Source organism: Emydura macquarii, unplaced genomic scaffold (genome assembly GCF_026122565.2).
Source record: "Emydura macquarii macquarii isolate MOO-44397 ecotype Brisbane River unplaced genomic scaffold, CSIRO-AGI_Emac_v2 contig_3305, whole genome shotgun sequence".
NCBI classification, from domain to species: domain Eukaryota; kingdom Metazoa; phylum Chordata; order Testudines; family Chelidae; genus Emydura; species Emydura macquarii.
The window spans coordinates 7,862,162-7,875,815 of record NW_027133442.1 but is presented as its reverse complement, the minus strand read 5'-3'; the positions used below and the strand labels follow the sequence as shown (position 1 = coordinate 7,875,815).

The window sequence follows — 13,654 nt, the reverse complement described above, 5'->3', positions numbered from 1 at the left end:
TCCCCGGCATCCAGATCATCACTGCCCTGGGCTGCAGCCTGCAAAGGGGGCTCCCTCCCACACACACCCGGGGCCCCTCTGCTAGGCTCTAGCCCTGCCTCACTAACAGGAGTGCCACACATGGGCTCTGGGCAGGGGAGGAGGTGGGAGATCTGGGGGGTGGTTATCCCTTCCCTGCTTGGACTCCCTGTTTCTCTCTGCAATGGGCCTGCACTCTGAAGCTGGGGCTGTCACAGCCTCATCCTCTGGAAAGGGGGCACAACACACACTACTTGCCCCAGTGTATTACATAGTACACAGAAAGCATGAGCACACCCCCCACCACTCTCCCCCAAATAGACACACAGAGTTATATTCATTCTAATTTATTCCTATTGCAGCAGCACTTAGAATCATAGAATCATAGAATATTAGAGTTGGAAGGGACCTCAGGAGGTCATCTAGTCCAACCCCCTGCTCAAAGCAGGACTAACCTCAGCTATATCATCCCAGCCAGGGCTTTGTCAAGCCTCAGCTTAAAAACCTCTAAAGATGGAGATTCCACCACCTCCCTAGGTAACCCATTCCAGTGCTTCACCACCCTCCTAGTGAAAAACTTTTTCCTAATGTCCAACCTAGACCTCCCCAACTACAACTTGAGACCGTTGCTCCTTGTTCTGTCATCTGCCACCACCGAGAACAGCCTAGCCCTATCCTCCCTGGAACCCTCTTTCAGGTAGTTAAAGGCTGCTCATTCTTCTCTTTTGCAGACTAAACAAGCCCAGTTTCCTTAGCCTCTCCTCATAAGTCCTGTGCTCCAGCCCCCTAATCAGTTTTGTTGCCCTCCGCTGGACTCACTCCAACTTCTCCACATCCTTTTTGTAGTGGGGGGCCCAAAACTGGACACAATACTCTAAATGCCGCCTTACCAATGCCGAATAGAGGGGAATAATCACTTCCCGCGTCCTGCTGGCAATGCTCCTCCTAATGCAGCCCAATATGCTATTAGCCTTCTTGTCAACCAGGGCACACTGCTGACTCATATCCAGCTTTTTATCCACTGTTACCCCCAGGTCCTTTTCTGCAGAACTGCTGCCTAGCTCGTTGGTCCCCAATCTATAGCTGTGCATGGGATTCTTCCTTCCTAAGTGGAGGACTCTGCACTTTTCTTTGTTGAACCTCATTAGATTTCTTTTGGCTCAAACCTCCAGTTTTTTAGGTCCTTCTGTATCCTATCCCTACCTTCCAGGGTATCTACCACTCCCCCCAGCTTAGTGTCATCTGCAAACTTGCTGAGGCTGCAATCTACCCCATCTTCCAGATCATTAATGAAGATGTTGAACAAAACCGGCCCCAGGACTAACCCCTGGGGCACTCCGCTTGTGATCGGTTGCCAGCTAAACATGGAACCATTGATCACTACTCGTTGAGCCTTATGCTCTAGCCAGTTCTCTATCCATTTTATAGTCCATTCATCCAACCCATACTTCTTTAACTTGCTGATAAGAATACTGTGAGAGACAGTATCAAAAGCTTAGGAGCCCATGTCATGGATTAGTACCCCACAAGTGCCCTTTGTGTCCCCGCACCCTTCACCAACCTCCCCCCTGCCAGGGTCTCTGCATGGGCCCTATTCCCCTGGTGCCTTAGCCTGCCCCCATGCAGGGTGTTGCACCGTTCATTGCTCCTATTAATGGAGCTCATTGCCCTCATCAGGGGCTCCCTCCATTCCCGCCACCACAATTTTAAATTTTTTACATTCTTTCTTTCTGGTCCGTCTGAGAGATCAAGCATTTGGGGTGTCCACATGCTACACTCTGCTGGGATGGGAGAATGGTGTGAGGCTGGAAGATGTGGACGGCTGCCATCAATTGTTTCTTCCACCTACAGACAAACAATGGCAGATCTGGCTGAAGCGGCAGGCTCTGCTAAGCAGATGCTGGGGGCTCGGTCTCTGACCCCCCTCCTCCCCGCACCGGTCTGGCTTTCTGATTTTCACCAAAATCCATATGCCTCAGATCATCAGTGCTACAAACATGCCCTGAAATTCTGGAATCGATTGGATGCGGTGTTCAAAAGGTTGGGCGGTGGTGCCTCACTTCACTCAGCTAGTGAACAGTCCATCTGTGTCCTGGCATGCTCCCTCTCCAGGTCAGTAAGATTCATTCTAACCTGGCCCTTCTGTATGGACACCCATCTGTTACCAGCGGGACACAGTCATTGGGTCCCATGTGCTCTCACGTCCCCTTCCTCTGGGCAGCATCTAGTCCCTGGTTCCAGCTCTGGGTCCATGGGGCACATTCCCAGGCTCAGACCTCTTGCCTGAGCCCTTCCTTGGGATATTGGACTCCGCCATCCAGCCATCCTAGATCCTGAAACCTCCCAAACCGCTCCCCCACAACCCCTTGCCAAAACTGTGGGCACTCTGGGCTTCTTTTTTAACCCCTTCACGGACAATGGGGTGGGAAAGCAAAGAACACAGGCTGAGCAACGAGATTTCCTAACCCCACTCACTTTACTATTAAACTCTTTGAGAGTTACAGAGCTTTGAAAATAAGCACAAGGTATAACACCCCGTCCCCTGCTCTGCTCTTAACCCCAGCCGAGAGTTTGTCCATGTTTCAGGCTGGTCAGGGTCCCTCCTGCTCTCTCCCTCCCTTGCACATCTGGATTACATGTGCCTCCTTGCTCTATAGGGCCGGTGGTTAAGAGACATTCAAAGTGGTAGTTGCAGATTGCTGTGCCCTGGATGGTCCTTCACCAAGTGTCGAGCCCTCCCCTGCACTGGGTGGCTCTCTGGGATGCAGGTGTAGACCCATGTTGAGCAAGTGTTACAAAAGGAAGCTCCTACTGTAAACTGGAGCTCACATGGGAACAGCTCAGAGCCCAGGTTGTGTTGGGGAACATCCGTGGGTATACTCATTATCTTCCCAGACATTAGGAAAAGGCTCTCACCAGTCAGAAGGACTGGAATAGTTGGATAGATAGTTATCCAATTATGGACTAAACCCCTTTGCAAAAGGTGTGGTACATTATTTATTAGGTGTATTACAGTAGAGCCCCATGGGTCAGGACCCCACTGCACCAGGTGCTGTACAAACACAAAAACTACAGTCCCTGCCCTAAAGAAATTATAGGACTTCCGAAGGCAGATTGGGGGTGATGGATTCTAAACTCTCCCATGGGAAAATAAGTGTGTCAGTTGGTGGAGGACCCCATAGGGCCAGCAGGTGACTGGGCTGAGGTTGCTGCCACCTGCATTCGACACACAGGGATGTCCCCAAGGGAGGGCGTGGCTGCTTCTTTGCAAGATGACGTACATGGGGTCAGTACAGACACTTCCCCTGCAATGAGGATGTAGGTAAAGAGATGGGGAAATGTTGTTGCTGAACATAGGAGTGCCCAGAAGGTTCCATGGCAGATGAATTGGTGAGCCCAATGGGATTCCATGGAAGCTGAGGCAGAGAGAACATTGGGTTTATAAAGACTCATGGCAATTGAGGTGGACAGAACATTGGGTTCATGAAGGTTCCATGGCAGTTGGGGTGTATGGAACGTTGAGGCCAGAAAGGTTCCACGGCAGTTGTGGCAGACGGAAAATTGGGTTCATGAAGGTTGAAGCCAGGAGGGTTCTGTGGCAGTCGGAAATGGGAGTTGAGTGGGAGCAATGGGTCAGGGCTCCTTACTGTGATCGTTTCTCAGGGGCTGGTTCTGCCCCAGTGGTCCAACAGCATTGAGCATGGGCCTCAGCTGGAGTAATGTGGCCAATTCTGGGCACCGTGCTTTAGGGAAGAAGTGGACATATTGGAGAGTCCAGAGGAGAGGAACAAAAATGATAAAAGGTTTAGGTAACTTATGAGGAAAGGTTAAAAAAAAAAGGGGGGGGGCATGTTTAGTCTTGAGAAAAGAAGACTCGGAGTGGGGGGGACTTGATAACAGTCTTGAAATATGTTAAGGGCTGTTATAAAGAGGACAGAGATTAATTGTTTGCTATGTCCACCGAAAGTAGGACAAGAAGTAATGGGCTTAATCTGCAACAAGGGAGATGTAGGCTAGGTACTAGGAAAACCTTTATAACTCTAAGGGTAGGTTAGAGGTTTCCTAGGGAGGTTGTGGAATCCGCAATATGGGAGGTTGCTAAGAACAGCTGGAACAAACACCTGTCAGGGGTGGTCTAGGGTTACTGGGTCCTGCCTCAGCCCAGGGGGCCAGACCTGATGACTTCTCAAGGTCCCGTACATCCCTACATTTCTATAATTCTGTGAGCGCTCAGAGAAAGGCTGGGGGTGGCTTATGCCAGGGGTCAGGCAGGGCAGGAGGGAGCTGGGAGCCACATCTACCATGAGGACAATACCGAGCAGGACGAGACAGCATTCTGCAGGGGTTTCTCTCAGGATCAGAGCGGCAAATGAGGATAACTGAGAGCCCAGGCAGCTTCTGAGTTTCCCTGTGGGCAAGATGACATGTCCAGGGCTGTTCTGAGCCCTGAGACAGGGCCCTCCGCACAAAGATGGGGCAGGCACATCCCCTCCCAGTGGGGAAGTGGGTTTATTTCCTACAGACACAATTGACTAACACAGCAGGAGACTGGATCATCACAAAAAAAAGCAAGCAAGTGGGATCCAGAAACCTGCTGGGAACCAGCGCCAGGGCTGGGGCTGGATGGATGCCAGCTGCTCTGAGCGCAGGAAGAGACGTTCCCTGGATGTCACTGGGCTTCTCGGCTAGCAGCTCTGTGCATCGTGGAGAGAGGACCCAGGTGCTAGAGACATCTCCATGGAAAAGGAGATTAGGCACACACTCACCACCACCACTGCCCCCTGCCCAGCCATCTGGGAGCCTAAGTCAGTCTAGCCTCTGAGAGTAGCCCCTAGGAGAAGGGAAGGAGCAGAGAGTGAGGTCCAGAGCTGTCCACGGGAACAAATGGGCAGGTTCCCCGCCACCTGCCCCAGGGACAGGCACAGGTAAAAGCTCCACATCCTTCAGAGATCACTCCCTCACTATTGTGGGGATTCGCACTCTTTCCCTACTGGGATCCCACTGCCATAGAGCCGGGACCTCTCCCTCTTAGCAGGAGAGAAGGGGTAGGTTTTTATGACTCACTTTGAGGGGCGGCGACCCCAGACTACAAATCCTGCCTTGTGGCCTCTAAGCATTTCTAATAGCTCCATCTTCCCTGGGGCAGAAGGGACCCCCACAGTCACTTCCTTCCCTCTTTAACTAATTTCCACCCACAGGCCCCTCAGTCATCTCCCCTTCCCCCCATACACACATTGCTCCCACTTCGTGATGCCTACAGGGCCCATTACTGATACGGACGGGCTGTGCCTCGCCCCGTGGGAAAAGCTACGTTTGGGCTGAGGTGGTTCCTAAGGAGATCTGCTCCCTTCTCCCTAAGGAGGCCTGGTCCCTAAAGAGGCCTGGTCCCTGGTCTCAAAGGAGGCCTGGACTCTAAGGAGGCCTGGTTCTTGGTCTCTGGCCTGGTCTCTAAGTTCCCCAAAGAGGCGTGAGCAGTGAACAGAACTGCCCTCACATGGGGGCTCTAGTCTAGGCCTCATGGACCCTCTGGTGCCGGACAAGGTGGGAGCGGAGAATGAAGCTCCTCTCGCACTCTGGGCACTTGTAGGGTTTCTCTGCCGAATGGGTGCGCTGGTGCTGATTCAGGGTAGAATTGTCACCAAAGCCCTTCCCACACTTGGGGCATTTGTAGGGCCGCTCACCGGTGTGGGTGCGTTGGTGCTGGATCAGAGCCGAGCTGTCCCCAAAACCCTTCCCACACTGGGCGCACAGGTAGGGCCGCTCGCCTGTGTGGGTGCGCTGGTGCTTGATGAAAGCTGAGCCCCAGCTGAAGCTCTTCCCACACTTGGGACAGCTGTAGGGCCGTTCTCCTGTGTGGGTCCGCTGGTGTTTCACCAGGGTTGACTTGTGCCGGAAACTCTTCCTGCATTGGGAGCATTTGTAGGGCTTATCACCGCGGTGGGTCCTCTGGTGCCCGATCAGGGTGGAGCTGTGGCTGAAGCTCATCCCGCAATCGGCGCATTTGTAGGGGCGCTCCCCCGTGTGGACCCGCTGGTGTTGGACCAGGTGCGAGTTCCGGCTGAAGTTCTTCCCACACTCGGTGCATTTGTAGGGCCGCTCACCTGTGTGAATGCGCTGGTGCTGGATGAGGTATGAGCTGTCGCTGAAGCTCTTCCCGCAGTCAGGGCATTTGTAGGGTCTCTCACCGTGATGCACCTTCTGGTGCCGGGTAAGGCCTGACTTGTCCCCGAAGCTCTTCCCGCAGTCCGGGCATTCGTAGGGCCGCTCGCCCGTGTGGGTACGGCGGTGCTGCAGGAGGTAGGAGCTGTCATTGAAGCCCTTCCCGCAGTCAGGGCATTTATAGGGCCTCTCGCCTGTGTGGATCCGCTGATGCTTGGTGAGGTGAGAGCTCTGACTGAAGCTCTTCCCACACTGGGAGCAGTTGTAGGGTCTTTCCCCTGTGTGGATCCGCTGGTGCTTAATAAGGTCTGAATACTGGCTAAAGCTCTTCCCACATTGCCCACAGATAGTAAGTCTCTGTGGGACAGACATGCTATGGAGAAACCCAAAGCCAGTTTCCACCCCTTGGAGATCTCTCCCCCAAAGTCCCACCCTGTTGGACTCTCCCGGCTCAGGGCTCTGGGACATCCTGTGTTGCTCCGCTCCTGCAGACCCTTCCCACTGGGGATTTTCCTCCTCTGTCCTGGTACCTGCTGGGAGAGAGATAAAATCCAGTTCTCTGTGCTGGGGAGAGAGGGAGCAAAGGGGCTTGTCACTGAACAGAAAACCCAAAGGGCAGGGAGCAACTCTACTAAATCGTTCCCAGAGGAGAGAGGAGGGGCCAGCAAAGGAGATTGTCATTCATCCAAAAATACCCACTGATATTCCTGAAAAGTTTCATCTGGTGGAAGGGCTGTGGAAAACAGACTGCCATATAATCTATCTACCCTAGCCTTTCGGTGTTGTGTCTACTCATCCTAATCTAATGTCATTGTATGAATCCTCCCTTATCACATGGAAGTTTGTGGTATCCATTCATCCAAATACTGGGTCTACTGAGATTGTCCACACTTCAAAAAAGGTGTTAACAAATTGGAGAGGACTCAGACAACAGCAACAAGCATGATTCGTCTGCTCTGGATAACCAGTATAGCAAGAGACTTGTGGAGCTCAATTGATTTAGCCTATCAAAGAGAAGTGACTTGATCACGATCACTGGAAGACAATATCATAGATTCTAAGGCCAGAAGGGACTATCTAGCCTGACCTCCTGTGTAACATAAGACAGCAAATTTCCCCCAGTTAATTCCTCTTTGAGCCAGCACAGGTCTTTAAAAAAAAAAAAAAAGCCACCGAATCTTGATTTTAAAATTGCTAGTGATAGAGAATCCATTACAATCCTTGGTAATTGTTCCAATGGTAAATTGCCCTCACTGTAAAAAATGTTCACTTTGTTTCCCATCTGAATTTGTCTAGCTTCAACTTACAGCCATTGGATCGTGTTAGACCTTTATCTGCTAGATTGAAGAGCCCACTATCAACATTTTGTTCCCCACATATATACTTACAGACTGTAATCAAATCACCCCAGAACCTTCTCTTTGGAAAGTTAAATAGATGGAGCTTTTTGATTCTGTCACTATAAGGCAGGTTTTCTAATCCTTTACTCATTCTCATGGTTCTTCTGTGACCTCCTCCAATTTATCAACACCCTTCTTAAAGTGTGGACCCCAGAACTGGGCACAGTCTCAAGTAACAGCACCACTAACGCTGTATATAGAGCTAATATTACCTCCTTACTCCTACTTAATATTCCCCTGATCACACATCCAAGGATCATATTAGCCTTCTTAGCTACAGCATCAGTCTGGAAACCAAATGAAGATGAGCAATCTATCATGATTCCTAATCCTTTTCAGAGTCGTGGCTTCCTAGAATACAGCTCTCTCTGGCTTTTTATTCTACTGGATAAAGGGAGTATGAGATCCAACCACTGGGAATTGACGCTGGACTAATTGAAACTGGAAATAAGATGCTGATTCTTAACAGCAAGGAGATTTAGTCAGTGGAACAGCCTTACCAAAGGATGTGATGATTGTCCATCACTTGGAGTCTTTACATGGAGACTGGGATGTCTTTCTCAGCTATAGACTTCAGGGAGACAGTGTGATCTACTGGATAGAACACCGGGACTCAAGACTCCTGGTTCTATTCCCGGCTCTGCTACTGGGTCACCTTGGGCAAGGCCATTTCCCCGCTCTGTGCCTCAGTTTTCCCATATGTATAATGGGGGAAATGAGTCCTTTGGAAACAGGTCTCCAGCTGAAAAGCACTGCGGAAGGGTGAGGTGTTAATGTTCATTAGTTCTCAAGCCTTCTCCATACCATGACCCCATGTTACAATAGAAAAGTTTGGGGGCCCTGGCCCCTCCCCTCAAGGCGAGAAGAAAGGAGAGCAATCCTTTGAAACCTTTTTTAAACACTCTCCCAGAGGGATCATTAGAAGAACTCACGCTCTCATTCAAACCCAGTGTCTGGGGCTGGAGAGCATAGGAAAGCACAATTCCCTCCACTGTGAGAATCACATAGCGATGCTTTCCAGCCTGGGCTATACTGGACAACCATCACGGTTACTTTTGGCCAAACCTCTAGGGATCTATGTATGGTCCCCGCTGGCTTTCCAATCCATGACGCTAATCGGCCTGCCACAAGCCTTTCCAAATGCTCCCCAAGCTCAGCTTACCTAATGCCCCCATCCAGACCAAGTCTAGTTATTGAGGCAGAGATGTGGGGGATGACTGAGGGTACGTCTGCCCCGGTGTGAGCAGCCCCCCCCCCCCCCGCCCAAGTCATTGCGTCCTCTCTGGTACTGCGTTCCCCCAGGCAGGTGTGTCGCCGGGGTTTCTGAAGGCACATTTCACAGTGCTTTGTGCTGCACAAAGCTGAGCTGCCCTGTGAGTCTTTCCCAGGACATTGTGGAAGACATCTGTCCTCTTGGGCACATGGGGATTGTGGGAAGGTGTCGGCGGACTAGCAGCTCTCAAGGGGTTTAGGCAGCATCCTCATTGCAAAGTGGGTAGGCTAGCACCTGAGTGAAAGTGGCACTTGGGATCTAAGCCCCCATCCCACCCAGCCCAGGTTGAAAGCCCCTCTGAACTCAGGAGGGAAGGGTGGGGAGAGGGCTTAGAGGCAGCACTGAGGAAGATCCTATTGGTGGCGACTTTCCGGATCACTTGGCTAAGGACAAATGAAGGAACCTGCCAAAGCTGTCTAGCTCTCCAGAAGTGAAGAGGACTCCCATGAGATCTCTAAACTGGGAGGCCAAAGCTCCATCAAGAGACAGTGCAATATCCACCTACAACTGCTCCCAAAATGCTCCACTACCAGCAACCTCATGTCTTGACTCAGTTGGGCTTCGGTCATTTAGCTGGTGGCCCAGATGGACAGGCTGGAGGAGCCATGGAGCTGGGTCCAATTGTCCACTGGGAAGAGGAGATAGAAATAGGGACGCAAGGACATGACACCAGTTTGGGGGACAATACTGAAAGACGAGACAGAGCTGGGGGGCTCCCGCTGGCTTTGCTGGGGTCCCAGCTTTCCCCTTCATGCCTGGACAGCCGGGGTCGCTCATTCCTCACCTGTGCGGGAGTCTCCCGGGATCTCCCTTTCCCCAATGCCCTGGAGATCCAGGACCCTAGGTTCTTCCCCTGGCTCCATTCAGGAGATCGCGGCAGGGCTGGGACTGGGCGATCCTGTTCAAGGGATGGAAACAGGCGAAAGGGCACTGCGTGAAATCTCTCCCCAGGGCTCCCCCCAATTTCCAACCCAGCCCGGCTCTCTGCTTGGGGGAGGCGGGATCCAGGCAGGGAGAAATGGTCACGGGGACCCTGCGGGGCAGCAAAATAGTGGGTGAGAAACTGGATTTTCAAACAAGCTGGACGCGACTGGGCTCAGCTGCTCCCCCCTTCAGCTCCGACCCCCTCCTCTCTGGGGCCGCTTTCTCCGAGCAGCGATTTCCTGCCTCTGCTGCAGTTTGTCTCCCTGCCCGTCCGGGGCCGCCTCTGGCTACGTCTCTCCGGGGCCTGGGGCTGCACACGGGATACTCACCCTCCGTGCACACGGGCCAGGAGCCGGGCTTGGGGTGGGGGGCGACTGGACAGGAAGGTCCCTGCGCTGCTCCAGCCCCGCTCATGGCAGCACCATGGGAAGCGGAAGGTTCAGGAGAGCGGTGGGTTTAACCGTTCATCCTCCAGGCAGCAGGGGAGACTCAGAGCCCCGGCTGATCAGAGTCACGTCTGATCCGGTAACGCCGATCTCCCCGCTTCCATACACTGGTCCTACCAGGGACCCAGGAGTCCGGATTCCCAGCCCTCGTTGGACCCCACTCCCTTCTCCTCAGAGCTGGGGATAGAAATAGAACCCAGGAGTCCTGATTCCCAGTCCCCACACTAATCCACTAGACCCCACTCCCTTTCCCTTATCCCCCCTCTTCCTCCCCAGAGATGGGGATGGAAGTAGAACCCAGGAGTCCTGACCCGCCCATTCAGTTCTTATATCATAGGCAGAATACTCCCCAAAACTACCGCACAATAGTGTGAGAACTGCAGATGGTAACAAATGAAATCGAAATCCAGGAAAGGTGATGAATATACACAATAAATAACCCACTGCAGTTAAGGCATTCAATGGGCCTACAATATGTAACAGAGCTTCCTACCCCTGTGCTATCCAGATAGAGAGGAGAGATTATGAATAATGTGAGACCACGTTAATGGACCAGCTTGTGAGGCTGTAACCTCTGCTTGACGGTATTTCTGTTTGTCTTGTTTTACAGTGATCTCTCACTCAGTGCTGAGATGCGACTGCCTCTGGGGTGGAGTGTGGAGGCTGTCTATACAGGGATCTCTTACCTCACCCCAAGATGCAGCTGCTTCTTGGGTGGGGTGCAGGGCTGTTTATACAGAATCCCTCACCTGGTGCTAAGATGTAGCCACCTCTGGGTGGGGCGGGGACTGTTTATACAGGGATACTGTCCTTTCCCATTGCTGAGATGCAGCTGCCTCTGGTGTGCAGGACCTGTTTCTATAGAATCCCTCACTTGGAGCTGAAATGCAGCCACCACTGGTATGGGAGGATGAGGGCTGTTTATACAGGGATCCCTCCAGATTTTTAAGACAACCTTATGACTTTCTTTTAAGGATGTAATTCATGAATTTGGAATGCTCAAGGCCTGGCAAGACCAAGATTTTTATTACAATAGTAGTAATAATTCCTAGCTCTTATTTCATCTGTAAATCTCAAACCACTTACCAGAGAAGGCAGGACCATAATCCCCATTTTATAGATGAGGAAACTGAGGCACAAAGCAATGAAGTGATTTGCTCAAGGTCACCCAGTGGCAGAGCTGGGAATAGAACCCAGGTCTCCCACTCTAGTGCTTTAGCCACTAGGTCTGCTCTGCACACACTTATTACTATGTCAGCAGTGTGATGATAAAAATCAATATAGCAGCACAACTGCAAGCATGGAGGTAATTACACCAAAATAAAAATGCCTTATACCACTCTAGCTACTCTCCTGCCTTTATAGTGCTGACGGCTCAATTCCTTTATTGATAAGATGTCAAATAGCTGAGCTCAATCAATTCACTAACAGTGAGAAATCAGCACAGACAGAGGGATTCATACTTTACCCATCTGTGGGGAAGAGCCATTAAACCAGTAATACTCACACCTCAGTGATTCAGGAGCCAAATTAGCAATCAACATTACCCAAAAGAGCCCCAGTAGCATGAATGTGATTGTTTTATCAACTATAATTGGCTAATAATATAGTAAAAGCATCCTGATAGATTAACAATTAAATCACAGTGTTTTAATATCATGTGCTGCAAAGGCGACACATTAAAGAGCCACTTGGTACTCAGTCTGAGTATCACTGCATTAAAGCATCCCAAAAGCATGAGCTCACTTCTGTCCATATTGATAACCCTTTTGTTTACAGCAGATATAACACTTCCCAAATTCCCCTGTATTAGCAGAAACCTTTCATTCCTTTTTCCTGTCTAGTTCTGTACTCTATTTTTCAGGTACTACCTGCATCGATTATTTGTAGCCTCTTATCACCTGTACTATTTATTCCTAAAAGATAACCAGCCATGTCTAGCACATTGCTTCTGACAGGTTCTACATGCACAGACAACAGAGATTACATACAGTCAGGCTTGGAAGGATGACATTTTTATCGGTAAATGTCAGTAAATGTTGATTTCACCGAACACACACAGAAACTGATGAAAAAACATTTCCATTGATAACAATCAAAATGTACAGCTATGCAAAGTAAGGAAAATGCTGCTTGAGAAATAAGAGTTTGATCTAAGGATATGCACTTTGTATATTTTGGCATGTGATGTTAGCAATTTGTGTTTTAACAGTTACAAAGCTGTAACTTTGTGAATATCAATATCTGTCGTTAAATAATTATTGTCTGACCAGCCCCATTGCCTGCCTTCCCATAGTTTCCTGCAACTGTGAACGTTTAAATTGACAAAAAGAGGAAAAAATGCTTAAAGCACATAATTTTACATAACTGTGAACATTTAAACTGATAAAAATTGTGGTGCGAGGGAATGCTTTAAAATAATAATCAATATTATCTATAGAAATAATTTTTAAAAGTAAATTTGAATTCTGTCAAGTCTACATATAATTCACCTGCTAATAAGTTTCCACAATAAAGCTTAGCATAAGGGCAAGGCATTTGGGGAGTTTGATTTATGGCTATGCAACTTAGCATAGTAGTACAAAGCCTTCTAAAATGTATATGATATTGGCTAACAATAGGAATCAGCTATAATGCTATAAACACTGGGGCGGGCTGTCTTCCTTTACTGATATACCGCTACAGCATTTTCTGTGCAGGCGAGGCCTAAGGAATGTAGTTGTTTGTATGCAGAGGAACCGACAAAACAAGATGCAAATAGATTGGTCCAGAACTGGTCATTTGCAATATTTGGCAAACAACATCTGAGAGATGCCTGGACTCTGGTTCTAATCTTTGGCCTTGTCTAAGATTTAAAGGTGTGATGTTAGATCCAAGAAATCAATGCTTTCTAAAACTTGTCCAGTGAAAACGATGGCCCTGGCACACCTGCTAAATAAAGTAAGGGAGATAAAGACTATTATTATTAATTGCGATCTGTATCGCTACAGCGAGCCTCCAAGTCCAGGTCAACAGACTCACGCTAGCAGGGCTTGGGCTGGCACTCTAAAAATATCTGTGTAGACAGCACTTTGAAGTTGGAGTTTGGAGTCCAAAGTCTAGGGAAAGGGGTGGGCGATATCCTATGATTGTGTTATAGCCGCGTACAGGAGGAAATTTGCTGGGGATAGCTATTCCAGAATAATGCCTCAGAGGGATGCTGTATTCTAGTACCGGATAGGAGGAGCTGGATCCAGTTTAGCTTAAACTAGTTTAGATCCTTTTGCTCTGAAAGTGGATTAAGCTAAAATGGAACCAGGCTGCTGACCTGACTCCCCAGTCCTTGAAGGAAGGTGATCAGGAACAGTCAACACGGATTCACCAAGGGAAAGTCATGCCTGACCAACCTGATTGCCTTCTATGAAGAGGTGACTGGCTCTGTAGATGTGGGGAAA

At 49.8% G+C, this 13,654-nt stretch overlaps 1 protein-coding gene across 1 annotated transcript in view; it reads right to left on the bottom strand.

The window, feature by feature from the left end:
* Positions 1-13,654, bottom strand: part of LOC137143264 (zinc finger protein 436-like) — a 604,313-nt gene that overhangs the window by 80,029 nt on the left and 510,630 nt on the right. Inside the window, exon 5 of the mRNA XM_067532957.1 lies at positions 5,540-6,504. Within this exon, the coding sequence (XP_067389058.1) occupies positions 5,540-6,504 (965 nt within the window). The remainder of the gene's footprint in view (positions 1-5,539; positions 6,505-13,654) is intronic.